The sequence below is a fragment of the Panthera leo genome, chromosome B2, assembly GCF_018350215.1.
Source record: "Panthera leo isolate Ple1 chromosome B2, P.leo_Ple1_pat1.1, whole genome shotgun sequence".
In the NCBI taxonomy this organism is placed as follows: Eukaryota; Metazoa; Chordata; class Mammalia; order Carnivora; family Felidae; genus Panthera; species Panthera leo.
The window spans coordinates 95,270,143-95,287,090 of NC_056683.1; the positions used below are offsets into that span (position 1 = coordinate 95,270,143).

The 16,948-nt window shown below is 37.5% G+C and overlaps 1 protein-coding gene across 1 annotated transcript in view; it reads right to left on the minus strand.

Moving 5' to 3' along the window:
• ATG5 (autophagy related 5) overlaps positions 1–16,948 on the minus strand; it is a 129,007-nt gene that overhangs the window by 62,043 nt on the left and 50,016 nt on the right. The window contains exon 5 of the mRNA XM_042939466.1: positions 15,136–15,298. Coding sequence (XP_042795400.1) covers positions 15,136–15,298 — 163 coding nt within the window. The remainder of the gene's footprint in view (positions 1–15,135; positions 15,299–16,948) is intronic.

Here is a 16,948-nt window from a genome sequence, read left to right on the forward strand (position 1 = left end):
CTTAGGCTAAATTAAAACTTAGCACTTTCCTAAAGTCAGAAGGCCAGAAACAAATACAGCAAGCTCATTTTCACTTCAGAGAACACACTAAAATCCTAAGACAAAATCAAAAATCTATTTTAATTTTTGAAAGACTGGCAGAGAAAAACATACATCCATTATGTTCACCATATCTGTGCAATGTTTACTACACAGGATATTCTGTCTTTATTCTAATGCAAATGCTTTGTGCTTTTGATGAGAAAAATTCCATTAATACTCACTGACAACAAAAGCTTTAAAAAGGGTGGGGGGGGGGTAGTGGGGGACACCATGTTCAATGCAACATTCCTCAGCTTCAGCTGCTCACTTCGATCACCTGGGTTTACAAAACTACAAATGTCAGGGACTCACTCCAGACCACTTATTTCAGATGCCCTGGCAACTTTAATTTTTGGAAGCTTTCAGATGATTCTAATATGAAGCCAGAGTTAATAACCCCCAGATGTAATGGAAAATACAATCATTTTAGAATCAGAGGTCTAGGTTCAAATCCTTGTCCCATCTCTTACTAGTTCCGTGAGCTCATTTCCTTCTTTTCAAAGTTGATAATGTTTACCTAATTCGTGTGAAGAATTACTGAGATACTACATGTAAAAGTATCCAGACCTAGGACATCACAAGAGTTTGGTAAATGTAATATAATTCCAGGTAAATTCTGTTCTATTTGAAAGCCATCTAACCTCTCAACGTGAAAAATATCCCTTTACAAGAAGTTCCTAACTTGCAAATGGTTCATTCTACGAGTCTCCAGTTTAATTCTAGGCATGGAAGAGAAAAGAAAAGGTGACACAGTGCTCAAACAAGTTTTTACTCTGTAGCATCTGCACAGAGTTAAATCTATCAAACTATCTGCTCCTATCTATGTACTTCATTAAGTACTGAAAGCTGTAAAGAATTTAAAAAAAATAAAATAAGTACACAATAGGTTCTGTCCTTCACTTAATATGTAGTTGGAGAAGCCAAACTGACACATGTAAAATTATCACAACTTCTAACAGGTCTGATGTGTCCTTTATCTTGCACTGGCAGTGCTTAAGGGCCCAAGTCCTCTCCACCCCAACCCCATGTCTTTAAAAGGCAGATGACCACGTGACAGACACGTAAGTAAAAAGCATGCTAAAGGCAGGCTGGTAAAGAAGCGGTATTAGGGGCGCCTGGGTGGCTCAGTCGGTTGAGTGTCCGACTTCAGCTCAGGTCATGATCTCACGGTCCGTGAGTTCGAGCCCCGCGTCGGGCTCTGGGCTGATGGCCCAGAGCCTGGAGCCTGCTTCCGATTCTGTGTCTCCCTCTCTCTCTGCTCCTCCCCTGTTCATGCTCTGTCTCTCTCTGTCTCAAAAATAAATAAACGTTAAAAAAAATTAAAAAAAAAAAAAAAAAAAAAAAAGAAGCGGTATTAAACAACACAACACACTGAAGTAAAGCTAGAGTGAAAAGTTGTGGGTTCTAATTATAGTAAGACCTCAGAGATGGGTTTTATTAGTAAAAACATACTTGCACAGAATTTAGCTAGGGTTTTAAAAACATTAAGAAAATATTAAAACCCTATATGGGTTTCATGTTGTCTGGTATTCATAGCAACTTACTGAATAGTTAACCTCATTTTACACAGGAGGAAACTGAGGTTCAAAGCAAGTAAATTATTTACCTGACATCATCCAGCCAGTAGACTCTCAGGGATACAATACCATATCACAGAAAACTTTGAGTTACATTTCTATAAATAAGAACACTGCTTGCTCGGTACTCCAAGTTGAGTATATTCAATGACCTATAATTAACAGGAATCCAGGAAATTATTAACAAATGAAATGTTTATGTTATCAAAAACTCCAGAGTTTTTGATAGACTTCAAAGTTTCAGAGTTTTGAAAGACTTCAAAACTCATAGAAGTGTCAGGTATAATAGTTTAACAAATCTTGTCTCCTTTCACAGTTACAGATGACAATACTGAACACTTAGCAGCAGCCAGTGCAGAAATAAATACTATTTGCTTCAACATGTTCATGAAGGCACAATTTTTTCAAAGAATAAGGAGATATGCACTGTGATAACCAATGGAAAATGTCACTCAATTAGGAACCACCTCCTAAAAGAAGACAAGGACAATGATGTCTGAAACTGGAAAATTCAATCATAGTTCAATTATTAGCTACTAGGATTATTCAGGTGGCATTTAATACAAAATTAATTATAACTCATTCATTGCCAAAACAAAGTTGATTCCTAACATTATATACATACCTTACAAAGTAGGGTGCACCTAGTATTTTATACATTTTATTATGTCCTATAATGAGTTTAGTTTGGACTAAATACTATTATTTTAAATGTATTCAGTAGCTTTTAGTGACAAGTCATATATATAATGTACCCTACAAGGCAAACAAATTAATCAGGATTTCTAAGAATCCTAAGGGTAAAAATGAGAATAGTTACTAAATGTGAAATTATTCTAGCAGTGTTTCTAAACTTACTGATTTATAAATCAAATATTTAAAAAAAAATTTTTTTTTAACATTTATTTATTTTTGAGACAGAGAAAGAGCATGAACAGGGGAGGGTCAGAGAAAGAGGGAGACACAGAATCTGAAACAGGCTCCAGGCTCTGAGCTGTCAGCACAGAGCCCAACGCGGGGATTGAACCCACGGACCACGAGATCATGACCTGAGCCGAAGTCGGACGCTTAACCGACTGAGCCACCCAGACGCCCCTATAAATCAAATATTTAAATGCCATATGGTATTCTTTTGAGTGTAGTAACACCTGAAAATAAATTATTATAAAAATATGGGTGAGAAAACTTCTAAGTTTAAAGTTTTTCCCCTTAACTCAATAAGGTTATGGAATTGTCTTCTTTCTCCTCCTACTTCCTAGAGATTAGAGAGCACTAACTGCTCTCTCATCCAACCTCTCCTTACATTTTGAGTGGACAAATATCAATACTTTTTATCTTGTAAAAAAATATGTAAAAGATGTTTTCTCAGAGTTTTTAAATCCTACATACAAATAATTTCACCTTGGGGTGCTTGGGTGGCCCAGTCAGTTAAGGGTCCAACTCTTGATTTCAGCTCAAGTCATGATTTCATGGTTCGTGAGTTCAAGCCCCACATCAGGCTTGGCGCTGACAGTGTGGAGCCTGCTTGGGATTCTCTTTCTCATTCTCTCTCTCTCTTTGCCCCTCCTCTGCTTGCTCTCTCTTTCACAAAAATAAATGAACATTAAAAAAATTTTTTCACCTTAAAATAAATGAAAAAAAAATGCTGGCTGACAGCACAATACTGTAGGGAAAAATCTGAGGTGTATATTAACAAAACCAAGAAGCTAGTTTAAGAAAAAGAGCCATGTTTTTGTGGCTCTTTTTCTTGTTTAGCTTTCACTATGGCTTAAAGCTATTCAAAATGAAGTATTTTTGGTTAAATATTTTATGAAATCAACTCCAATTAAAAATACGGTTTGGGGTATTTTATTGATATCCGTCTAGTGGGAAAGAAATAAACTATATGTCAAAAAAGCCCAGGTATCAAGGATAGCCTTAATTCTAAAGGGACCCTGTGGCAAGAAATGCTTATTATACAGAAAGATACTCTGAAGATAATAATCAGGACTTGAGGGAACACACTGTATCTTAGATGAAAAAATTTGTTTATTTTGCACTCACTTTTTAAATTAACTATTTCTATTCTAGTTTTGGGGTTAAAATCTTGCAACTCTCTGCATACGAATTAAAATACTGGCATGGTTTAATAATTGTAAATGTGATTTTCACATAAAAGAATTTCTGAATCTTTGACAGTTTCTACAGCAATCAAAGAGAAGAGACATGAATAATAAGAAATTAGCACTGCTGTACAGCTATAGTCACTTCTCTGGTTCAGACAAGAACATCTCTAATATACAGAATTCTGACATCCAGAAGTCATTACCACAGTCACTAACCAAAACTGGTCTGCATTGGCAGACACAGAGTAAACAGAAGGTCAGGGGAGTGGGGAGTGGAAGGGTGGGGGAGAAGGGGCTTGAAATTCTGAAATTTTCAATAAAGTTAATGTCTAGGTCTTTGTTAAAAAGTTTGGGGCGCCTGGGTGGCTCAGTCAGTTGAGTGTCCGACTTCGGCTCTAGTCATGATCTCGCGGTTTGTGAGTTCGAGCCCCATGTCGAGTCTGAGCTGACAGCTCAGAGACTGGAGTGTGCTTCAGATTCTGTGTCCCCCTCTCTCTCCGCCCCAACCCTGCTTATACTCTGTCTCTATCTTTCAAAAATGAATAAACATAAAATTTTTTTTTTTTAAAGTGCATGAAAGAGGTATCTGGAAACAGGTAACACACTGGCCAGTAGCAATTACAAGTTGTTAAACTAAAATGTAAATCTGGCCATCCAGACCCTACAAAGATAATGAAGGAATGGATCAGAGACTAGGTCGATTTAAATGAGAGGGAAGAGAGAGGAAAAAAGGGCTAAGATATGCAGAACTAGATCAAGTGCTACACAGTGGAGAGGGGGATGAAAGGAGGCAAAAGAGGGAAAAAGAAAAATATAGAAGACACGTTATTTAAAAAAAGTCAGGGGGCGCCTGGGTGGCGCAGTCGGTTAAGCGTCCGACTTCAGCCAGGTCACGATCTCGCGGCCCGTGAGTTCGAGCCCCGCGTCAGGCTCTGGGCTGATGGCTCGGAGCCTGGAGCCTGTTTCCGATTCTGTGTCTCCCTCTCTCTCTGCCCCTCCCCCGTTCATGCTCTGTCTCTCTCTGTCCCAAAAATAAATAAAAAACGTTGAAAAAAAAAAAAAAATTTAAAAAAAAAGTCAGCACTTCAGTCTTACTGAAATGACAGCATACTATTGATTCATTTGTCACTTAACAGTCACTACAGCAAAAATACAATGAGAGCCATCCAAAAACACGTAGGGCTAAGCTTACAATAAGAAGTTCACATGGTTAAATTTATAGATAAGAAGAGTTAACTGGTTAAAATATCTTTAATTCACTTATATGCCAAATTCCTTTTGTTCCAAATATACCCTAAATGAGTCCCTGTAACAACTGAGCATAATAGTTCTCAAGGGTTGGGCTGGTGAAACAGATGAGAAACTTCATCAACGGGTTGGCCCAGGCTATGAACCTTCAAACATATCCTGCAAGGCTGCTCTGATGACAATGATAATTCATGTAAAGTACCCAGCACAGAAACTGGGTATTCCATAAGTGGTCACTGCTACTCTGAAGGAAAAGCAGTGGTATCCATCACTTCTCTCTAGAGCAGTAGTTCTCAAATGGGTCAACTTTGCCCCCAAGGGAATATTTTGCAATGTCTGGAGGTATTTTTTAATGTCATGATAGAGAGTGGGGAGTACTGTGTTACTGGCATCTAGCGAGTGGGGTGAAAGACCAGGAATGCTGCCAAATGCTCACAAATGCATAAGACAGCTCCCTCCCTGCCGCTGCCCCAACACCAAGAATTATCCACTCCAAAATATCTATAGTGCTAAGGCTGAGGAGTCCCACTCCAGTGCAGTGGTTCTCAAACTTCAGTGCATCACCATCACCTAGAGGGCTTGTGGATCCATAGACTGCTGGGACCTTTTGTTGGAACTTAGAGTTTCTGATTCAGTTGGTCTAGGGTACGTTTCTAATTAGTTCCTAGGTAATGCTGATGCTTCGGACCCAAGTGTCTACACTTTGAGAAACAGTACTCTTAAGAAAAGTGATAAGGACAAAACAAAAAAATGTTAGGAAAGTAAGTACCTCTGGGTTTTCTGTTCTCTTAAGTCATGAAATATCTTAAGTTTCAAAATAAAACATTCACTTAAAAACAAAATAAGTTGAACTATATATGCACATATTGTGTGTGTATAAATTTTTTCCAAGAGAAACCATGCTGTAAATTCAAATAGTAATGACAGGTCATGGCTCCAACAGTGAAAATCATTTATGAGACAGATGTTTGTTTGCATTTCCTCTACATGGTGGAGGAAAAGCTTCTTAAACCTTTCCACACTTACATTATAGGAAAAAAATGATAGTGTGTTAGCAGGTATAAATTTTTAGAAAGTTTTTTAACTGGACGAAATATAAACAAAAGAGATGATAGAGCAATCATTTCATTGTAGATGATTTGAAATTATACTTAAAAGCGCATTAAAAACTAAATTTTTGTGTTCCTATAATGCTAGGAATTCACTAAAACATTTTCAATTATTATTCAGAGTTTAGATAATTAACCTAGTCATATTGATTTATCATATATCAACTGAATCTCATGTATTCTCTACCACCAACGAACACTGGGACAGATGACCATTCACTGTTATTAATGGACTGTTGCCAAAAACTTTTGTTAGGATTATCTGTAGGATATTATGAAGTAACTGTCTAAATGTTTTCACCAAGTTTTATTATTCATGATGTTCACTGCCAACACTACCCAAAGAACTGTAAGAGGCTATGATCCAAATTATTACCAAATGTATTTATTCATTGGAATCATGCAATTCCTTGAGTAATCTTTCTCCAAAAGCCTAACAAAGTATCTGTATAGCTTTATATTAAAACGCAAATACAAAACCTTCTTAGATTTCCATCATTATTTTTAATTGCAGAAAGTAGAACACTGAGAGACTGATTTAAAAGATGTAACATAATAGAGTAAAAAATGCCTGACTTAATTGAACGCTCAAGCAGGTTACAAATTTGCTTTAAGCAACTTTCTCACAAAGTTGTAGATTCTGGAATGCCACACACACAGCTTTAGGCTGAACTTACCCACCTTACTGTATGGCGGGCAAAATACTGGAAATGACAAAGACAGCTGTATGCCAAAAGGAAAGCACACAATGGTTAGTGGGTATAAAGAACTGCCAAACATCAGGAATACATGCAATTGCTCCATAGTTCGCGGCCATGTATCACTGGGGACACTGACTTAAAGGACAAATAATAAAGATGGCACCTGTAAAAGTAAACGAGTAGGAAATGACAACCTGCGGCATTCAATGCAAACTTATTAAGCCGTCTCCATCCACTGCCACACACGCACAGTAGCAATAACTAACTCTAGCAATAGCTAACGCAACACAGCTCCACATGAATGTCTCAGAGACATCTCAGATTTTCAGCCTCAAAGCTGACCTCCTCAGTTAGGGTTGGTTCCCCGCCCCAAACCTGTTCCCCATCTAGTTATTTCATATCACAGTATAAAGCAGCACTATCCATCTAGCTGTCCCAGTCAGAATCCAGAAATGATTCTCTCCCTTTTTTTCACCCCAACATTACAGCCAATCTAACAGATTCTGTCCATTCTACCTCCAGGATAAACGCCAAATTTACCGGCTTTTCTCCATTTCATCTTATACCTGGACCTACTACTACAGCCTCTCCACTTCCAATCTTGGCTCCTTCTTTTCCATCCTCCATTCAGCAGCCAGAATGTTCTTACATCCTCTTTGTATCTCATCACTCTCCCGCTTAAAAATTCTCCAGTGACTTCCCATCGCAGGTAACATCTAAATTATCTTCCTTGGCCTATACAAGGCCCTGCATCATCTAGCTCTTTCCCATCTCTCCAACCCCACCTCATGTCACCCTTCCCTCATGGTCACTATTATCCACGACACAGTGGCCTTCCTCCAGTTCCTTAAAACATACCAAACTCTTTGTTGCCTCTTGTCCTTGAAGCACGCTATTCCTGAAGTGGCAGTTCATTTGTCCTCATCCTTAAGACTTCAGGTTAAATATCATCTCCTAAAAGTGGTCTTCCCTAACCACCTTAATATAAATAGGTCCAATCCCTCCCGGTATCCATTCTTACACTTTGTTTATTGCTTTCAAATAGTGTAAAATCAACTGCCAAAAGGATGTTTTGTATCCCAAGAGACTTATGAAAACAAGTAGATACAAAAGAGGGTCATTTTTGCTACACAGAAAAAAACAAAAGTGAGACTATAAAGGTAGAGGGAAAATAGACAAGAAGGCTAGAGAAAAAGAGGTATGCCAGAAAAAAACCCTTACATTATCTGTAATTTCAAAAAGCTACAAACAGGATTATATTCTTTGAAACTGCCCAGCATTCTCTCACCTCAGGGCCTTTGCCCTCGATGTTCCCTCTGCCTAGCGAGGTATTAACCCCAAGATAAAGCATAATGCTGCTTTGGATCTTTATTTAATGTCACCCAATCAGTGACACCTTCCACAACCATTCTATTTAAAATAGCAACGCCCTATCCCCACACAGTTCTCTCTCACCTTTCCCTGTTTTATTTTTCTCCCACAGCGCTTATCATCATATGACACATGAAGCATTTTACTTATGTATATATGCTTCTTGTCGGTCTCTCCCACTAGAATTGTGGCTGCATAAGGGTAGGAATTTCAGTCTGTTTTATCACCAACATAGATTCACTAACTACTTGTTCAATGAATTAGCGTGAAAATGATACCCATAAAATACGGACCAAGTTATATAGCAGGAATTAATTCGTTAACCACACTGCATTCAAAGACATGCCTCTGAAAAGAAAATCTGTTATAGTCTTACTTAAAATCTTTCAGTGGTCCCCTATCTACCCCACCTCACTCTCTAGGGATTAAGTTCCGTATCATTAAAATAGCCTATAAGGTCCTGAATAGACAGGGTCTCGGCTAACTTGCACTGTCAGGTCTCTGCCTAATTTGGACTGTTACCTACTAGCCACTCTCGGTCTTGATCACCATGCTCTCATCAGAATGGCCTCCCTGAGCTCTCAGAACTTATTAAGCTCTTTATTGCTTCTCTGCCCAACCCGGTCATTCCCTGTGCCTGGAACACTTTCATCAAAACCACCCTGCTTTCTATCCCTTCCTCTTTCCTCCACAACTCAAGTTATAAATGTGATAATTATTTAAAGGCTATCTGCTTAATGTCTGGCTCATCTAACAGACTGTAAGCTCTGAAGAAAGGACTCTGCCTGTCACATCCACACCAGGGGCCCCTATGCCTAGTGCAGTGCCAGGCACATGACAGGTTCCTGTAATTGGCTGAACCAAACTACCAGGATCTGGGCATGACTCTCCTATAATGAATGTTGTTTGCATGCCTTCATTAAATATCAGAGTATAAAATCTATGAAGAATATAAATCTATAAACAATATTTGTGGCACTGCATGAAAGGATAAAAATTCCTATAAACTGAACGTGGGGGAGGGACGAGAAGTAATAGAGGAAACAGATTGGCCACATATTAATAACTGCTGAGGCTGGGTGACAGGTATGTGGGGGCTCATTATACTATTTACTCTGCTCTTATTTACACAATGTAAACTCAGTGTTCTCACAAGTGGTAAAAATCTGAATTTTGCTAAAGACAAACAGAAAGCTTACCAAATATCGACCTCTCGTTCAGACAAAAGGTGCAAGAGAAGTACTTATGCCTCCTATTAGGAACCTCCTTCCATACCACCTACACCTAGAACAGCATCTGACACTGTAACAACATAGAAATTGAAGCTTCAAGATACAGAGCTCAATCTTAAAATCTCTTCTCTCTCTGCTTTAGTACTCTTTCTATGACACCACACTTATTTCTGGAAAGTTACCTTCCACTCAAGTCTTGCTTCAAAGGGACAGGGAGGGAGAGGGAAGAAGGGAAAAGGGAAAGAGGGGAAGAAAGAGAGGGGGAGGGGAGGGGAAGAAAGAGAGGGGGAGGGGAGGGAAGAAAGGGGGGGAGGGGAAGGGAAGAAAGAGAGGGGGAGGGAAGGGGAAGAAAGAAAGAGGGAGAGGTAAGAGAGAGAGATCATCAAGAGTAAATCTTCTTCCAAGAAATCCTTTGGAATCAATTGAAAATATCTAATCATTAAAATTCAGGTATATATGATTACGACTTTATAGTCCTTGAATGTGAGTTTCGTGAACTCTTACCGCATTCACATTTATAAGGAACTCCAGCTTAGAGAGGAAAGTGATCTGCCAGACCACACAGCTGATAAGACATAAAGATCAGGTCCTTCTCAGACCAACAGATCTTCAGTCCAATACTTATTCTACTACATGCAACTGATAAAAACAAAGCAATGCAATTACAATCCAACTGCCTCTATCATACAAGTCTCCAAAGAGTTAAAACCATTGCATTTATCTTTTACATCACCTAACAAACAAAAGTATTTTCTTTTTTTTAAATATTTTTTTAATGTTTATTTATTTTTGAGAGAGAGACAGACAGAGCATGAGCTAGGAAGGGGCAGAGAGAGGGAGACACAGTCTGAAGCAGGCTTCAGGCTCTGAGCTATCAGTACAGAGCCCGACGCAGGGCTCAAACCCACAGACCACGAGATCATGACCTGAGGCGAAGTCAGACGCCTAACTGACTGAGCCACCCAGGCGCCCCCAAACAAAAGTATTTCCAAAATGTTATGACTTGTTTTAAAAATCACCTTTCAGGATTCATTATTTCCTCTTAAAAACCAGTTTTAGGTTAAAATGGCTCACTACCAAATAATGGATTACTCTAAAAAATTACTTAGCTCAAAAGGATTAACCACACTTCAGAAACAATGCATATTTTCAACAGATTTAGCAGTCAAAACTTAGATTTATTTGAAGGACTATGGAATTTACCTAATGCTATCTTTTCTTTTTTAGTGTATTCAAAAAACCAATGCTGAAAACTAAGTCATATGTTAAAAATATATTTTGGAGATTTCTTCAAATCTCTAGCTTATAAGAAAAATAGCTTGACATTTAATAGAAAATAGCCTGCACATGTAGTGACAACAGCCTCCTATATAATAAAAATGTTACTTTCTTTTCTTTTTTGTGGTCATTAACGTGGTTTCACAGGGAGGTTAAATACTCTTATATCTAAAATGAAAACCCATAAAAAACACTGAAAGGCACAGTATGTCTTAAATGAGTTTTCTTGGTTTCAAAAGTTTTTCTTATTTCTCTTTCACACAGATCTGAAAAATTAAAATTAGCATTTGAAAGTATTCAAAAACTGTTTAAATCGTTGTTTAGTTGTTAGGATCTACAGGTGCAGTTCTGAATGAAATAAACTTACCATCTGCTATGTCTCAATTCTGACCAATTTACAATTATACAAATCAAAAGGTGAAATATCTTTGTTTTCACAAATTAATAGGACCTTCTTTTGGACGGAAAAGTTCTTAAACATAAAATCCATTTCCATAAATAAATTCAAACAAAATACTTCCTCCATTTTACACTAGTATTAAACTATTTATAAAAGGCTGTTGATATTATTTCCTTACAGTATTAAAAAGGAATAAATAGTCATTCAGTCAATATTAACTCTGTCTGCTCCATGCCTAAGACTGGACTAGATGGCAGGGATTACAAAATGTATAATACACTCCAACCAGGAGAAATTTATATTCTAGCAGAATTACATAAATCATAACTATATGAGAGCATGATAAAATAGGAGAGCAAAAATGCATATGGACAGACAAGAAGCCCTGACAACATGAAAACATGGGTAGTTCTGCCTCCATGTGGCTATAAGCTTCATGCAGACAGGGTCCATGTTTGTTTTATCACTGCTGGATGGTCACTAACTCCTAGTAGTGTCAGGAACATGTTAGATCTTCTTTAAATATCTGTTGGCTAAAAAAATAAAGAAGGCTTCACATAGCAGGTGATGAGAGAAATAAGCACGAAAGCACAAGTAGGAATTAGACAAAAGAGAAGGAAAGGGCATTCTAGGCAGAAGGAACTACTAAACCCATCTTTCATCAATTTACTTTAATGTAGCATTCATTCAAAAGGCTTTACATTCAGCTTTTATCCCCAGATAGATTTCCTACAAACAGCCTTTACTTAGCTAAAAATTTCCTAAATGAATAGTTTAGATTTTAAAAAGTAGAATAAATAAACTACCAAGGTCTCCAGTACCCACAGGATACCACACGAACGATTTTGAGTGTAAGTTCAATCATTACCAGTACAAGCAAGACAGACCAAACACAATTGCTACAAAAAATAATTTAGAACTAAAAATAAAAATGGAAGAAAGTACATTTTAACCACATACCATTTCCAGTCAGATTTAATGAAATTCAATTTGAAAAGTAATTTAATAAAATTTAACTTAATAAAGCTAACTTTAAAACAGTCATATGTCCAAGAAAGAATATGAGCTAAGACAAAAATAGGAAAAGAGGTATTTTACGCCAAAAAATAGCAATGAAGGCAGTTATTAGACTAAGTCTGATACATTAAGTTATACCAAACTCTGAATGTGACATTCTGAGTCATGCTTTAGGTCAATGATAAATACGAGCTGTTGGTTTAGTCAACCTTCTGTGAGCTGGCAAATGCTTTCTAAAGCGGGCAGAGCGAGTAAATATTTTAGGCTGTGGGCCACATGGTCTCTGTCACAACTATTAACTCAGCCATTGTAGCATGAAAGCTGTCACAGACAATACACAAATAACGGGTGTGGCAGGGTTCTAATAAGTCTTTATTATAAAGACTGTTTTTATAAAAACTGGTGGCTGACCCATGACCATAGTCTGCCAACCCCCTGTTCTAGGGTCTCAAAGTGACTTCTCAGTAATTCTTTTCAAGACAGCTTTACTTCCTTTCACACACTTTCCCATAAACTGTGTAAGTGTTTCTTTAAACCCTCCAAAGACACCTATAAGAGAACATAGCAGATATGCTCATGTTTTACATATAAAGAAACTGAAGCTCAAAGGGATTGAATGAGTTGCCCTACGGAGCTGCTAGGAGAGTTGAAACTAAACAACTCCTAACCAGCCCCTCACACTCAAGCCTCCAATGCCCCAAGTGAAACATTTTAATCATCTTTAGAATCCACTGCTGAATCCTTGAGCTCTCTCTACAGCAGGCTCACCCAGTTTCACAACAGATTTCAAGAACACCTACTTGAATGCCCATTTAAATTATTTACTTCAATTCTGAAGCCAAATTATTCTCAGATCCCTGCTCTCTTGACAAGATTCCAGGCTTCTTCTACTTAGGTTATCTTCTTATTCACAAGTCTCCTACAATTTCATCTTCAAATAGCCAGCAAGAAAAAGGAAGAAATATATCTTAAGGGATTGTAAACTCTCTTAAATATTTAATAGGAATTTGTATACTCAGTAAGATAAAGGAGGGGAAAGGCTGCCTTTGCAAAACTTACAATCTAATTAAGAAATACCAAACATACAAATATAAAACTAAGGAGCAACTCATTGTAACTCAAATCTAAGAAATTAAGAGAAATGACAAAATTTAATTTACAATACACACTGTCATCAAGTATGTACCTTTTGCAATACTGAAGTCTCAGATAATGCCCTGTTTGTATAATGAAAGTTCAATAAATACTACATGACAACAAACACCTCTTTGCCATGGTAATAGTATAGTCTCAAAGATAAAAATGGATCACAGTTTTTAAAAATTACTAAAATTATGTTTTCAAGGGTGGAGTTGGGGGAGAAAGTGGGTCTTCTATTTTATTCTCATTATTGCCATTAAATTCCAGCTTATTTTGGACTAATTTCCTATCTAAAAACAACTATATGGACAAATACAGGCAAGCCTTGCTTTGCATAGTAGTGCAGGACTGGAAAAGTCACCATGAAACCATGCAAAGTGATCTTAATAATCAATGGTGTGGTCTTTAAAAATTGTCAAAACATTAAAAACTCTCTTAGTTATAAATGCGTAAGAAAATGAAGTAAACAAAATTAATTTATTTAGTATACTGGAATTTAAAACATGAGAAACGCTGAGAATTCCAGCATCTTATTTATTATTCTGTAAAAAACTAAAGCACAGTTTGAATAGTGCTTGCTTTCTTGACATAGAGCTTACAAGCGAGCATCTTTCCTAAACCTTGGCAAACTGTCACATGCCTTTCTGGGTCCGGATCAACTTCATCATTTGCATTTCATCATTTGCACTTCCAATGTCATGAAACATTACAGGAACGTAAGCGTTCCTGTAATGCTAAGTTTTTTGCCAGCATCATTTTGACAGGGATAAATTCACCCTTTTTGTCACAATCACTTTCCCCATTTACGCGGAAACGTTCACCTTCGCCAAGTTCCTGTGGCTGCATATCTAGCATCTCAAAAGATGGTAGTGTCAACACGCTCACAGCCCGCTGTTTCTTTTACGATTCCATTATTCCTGTAAAATCCCACGGCCAACATTACCACTTTTTGTGGATTTGCTGCACTTTCACCTTTCTTGGCCAATTCCCTCTTTCAATTATCCACTTTTACAAAATGTTATATGGGCTTATCACTGGAGACAAGGAGGGAACACAACTACATGCTTTGCTGTCTGTGGGTAAACTAAGTAACAGGTGAGTAACGATGATTCACTGACAGACACTGAAGGAAGTGATGTGACTGGTCTCTGATCATGATGCATCTATGCTAGTAAATGATTCATGGACTAAAGAGCTAGCAATAAAGTTTGTACTTTATGTAATTTCAGTAACTTTATGAAAGTAAGTGAAATTTGAACCAGATTGTTAAGGACCTAGTACTATTTAACTAAAGCATATGAACTACTGGACCCATGCAAAACAATGGCTGCCTGTAAATAAGACAACTGGGGGGCAATCAATGCAGGCAAGATTAAGAAGATGGGAGAATACAGAGGTGAGCTGCAGATTCCTCTCAGCTTTTTCCTTGAGTGTATTTTCTAAATCCCAGCCAGGGGAGAGAGAATGCAAGCACGAAGCGAGTCATACTGCTCTGAGAAAGCAAGGGCTGGAGTTTGTGCCCTAGCAGGGGGAGGCACTTTGGTATGCACACAGGGTGTCCAGTTGCAATTCCAGGAAGATGACTAGCAACAAGGGCACTTTCTCCAGAAGCTAAACACAAGAGGTTTGTAATACGAGCTGGTGTTATGGGCAAAGCAACCATCCCAATACTGGCGAATCCAGGAAGAGAAGGATGTTGGAAGAATACGATGTTACGGACGGGTAAAGGCAGCTACTTTTGTAGCTAAATTTTGTGTGTAGAGGCTGGAATTTAAACTTGTACCACCAATCCTAAAACGTACCAGCTACTCACAGGGTTACAGTTATTTCATACTTTAAAAAGTGGTATTCTGAAATTAAACGGTGTTATATTTACCATTTTGTAATCCCATCCAGAGCTGCTTATGATCTTTTTTCTGCATTTCATTGATTACTTGACTTTTATGCTTTAATGCATCAGCTTCTTTCACACAAGACATAAAATGAGCTTCAATTGCATCCTTAGATGGACAGTGCAGAAGGTCCTTTTCTGGAAAACTCTATCGAAGGAAAAAAATACACATATAAAACAGGTACACATATTACAAAATTAGCTTCGTAAAGAAATGTATCTCCCTCAATTATCCAATATTTTTAGCAAACCATCTGTTAACTTCCCAATAAAGAGATTTCAGTACAATTCCAAATACTCTTTAAATTAAGTTAAAAATATTTAGCTAGCTGGTGTATTTTGTACTTTTTCTAATAATTCTTATGTAACATTATGTTTAAAACAACACAAAAGAAGGCTCTGACTTTGGAAAACAGTTTGGTCATTTTTTAGAAAAGGTAAACATACACCTTCCATCTGATCCAGTCATTCTACAACTAGGCAATTACCTAAGAGAAACAAAAACATTTTTCCATACAAAGACTTGCATGTGAATATTCACAGTTGTCTCATTTCTAACAGCCAAAATCCAGGAAACATCCTAAATGTCAACAGGTAAATGAACACATAAATTGTAGTATAAACTTATCAAAGTGTACATTTTTAGTATGTACAGTTTGCTGCATGTCAATTAGACCTTAATGAAGCGGTTAAAATGCAGCTTTTAAGGTCAACACCAAAATTTATATCCTACATGTCACTGAATCTTTTAGGCAGGTGAGGCAAAGATCACTAGACAGATAAGCAGTTATGTGAATTAGATGACTACAGTTCTTTTCACTGAAAAAAGAAAGAGAATAAGAGCCAACACTAATTGAACACTTACTATGTGACAAACATTGTACAAGACTTTTCATATGGACTATGTAATTTAATCTTCATAACCACCCTTACAGTAAAAACTGTTATTGCTACTTCACAGATTAAAAAATTTTTAATTAACTAATTAATTAAAAAGACCAGGGAGTAGAGAGAGTCGCACAGCTTGCAAGTGGTCAAGTGAGGAGTAGTCTGACTCAAGAGTCCCAGTTTTTAACCACTATGCAATACCACTTCCTCCATAAGACCTGAATACTTAAGGTAATGATTATATTCAAAGATTATTTTACCAAAAGTCGTTGATAAGTCCTTTGGTAAAAACTGAGACAAGTAATAATGGCAGAAAAAAAGCACTTAGCGATAGCCTACTCGGATACTATTAACAGCAACATTCAACTACCCCAATCATGGAAAGCTCCTGAATGACAAGGAAATTTACAATACATGCCCTCCTACCAAAAGAAAAGGCACCTTACTACCCACTGATATTTCCTAAAATATATTTTTTTTAATGCAAATAGTCTGTCATACCTCCTGTTCTAATAAGAATTGGACTGCACGGATCTGCTGAGTAAAAAGGTCAGGCATTATTTAACTCCCCACTGGTCACAGCTGCCTGGAGAAGAGACCAGCTGAGACAATCAAATTGTTTCTCTAGGTACAAAGGGATTTTTAGATTCATGGTGCTATTGAACCAGAGATCCATGAAGAACAAAGACAGGGATTTTCAGACACAGGCACACAAAGGCAAAGATGATGAGAAAATATAAAATTCTGTAAAAATGAAAAGGCAAAAGGAGAATAGGAGAGAGAGAAAGGCAACACTACAAGATGGGAGAGGGTATGGATGGCAGAGGGAGGGTCCCTGCCTTAATCAGCTTTACAATCCACTGTATTTGTTCTGCTTAGGCTAGATTGAAGGGAGTTGTCCTGGTTTCCT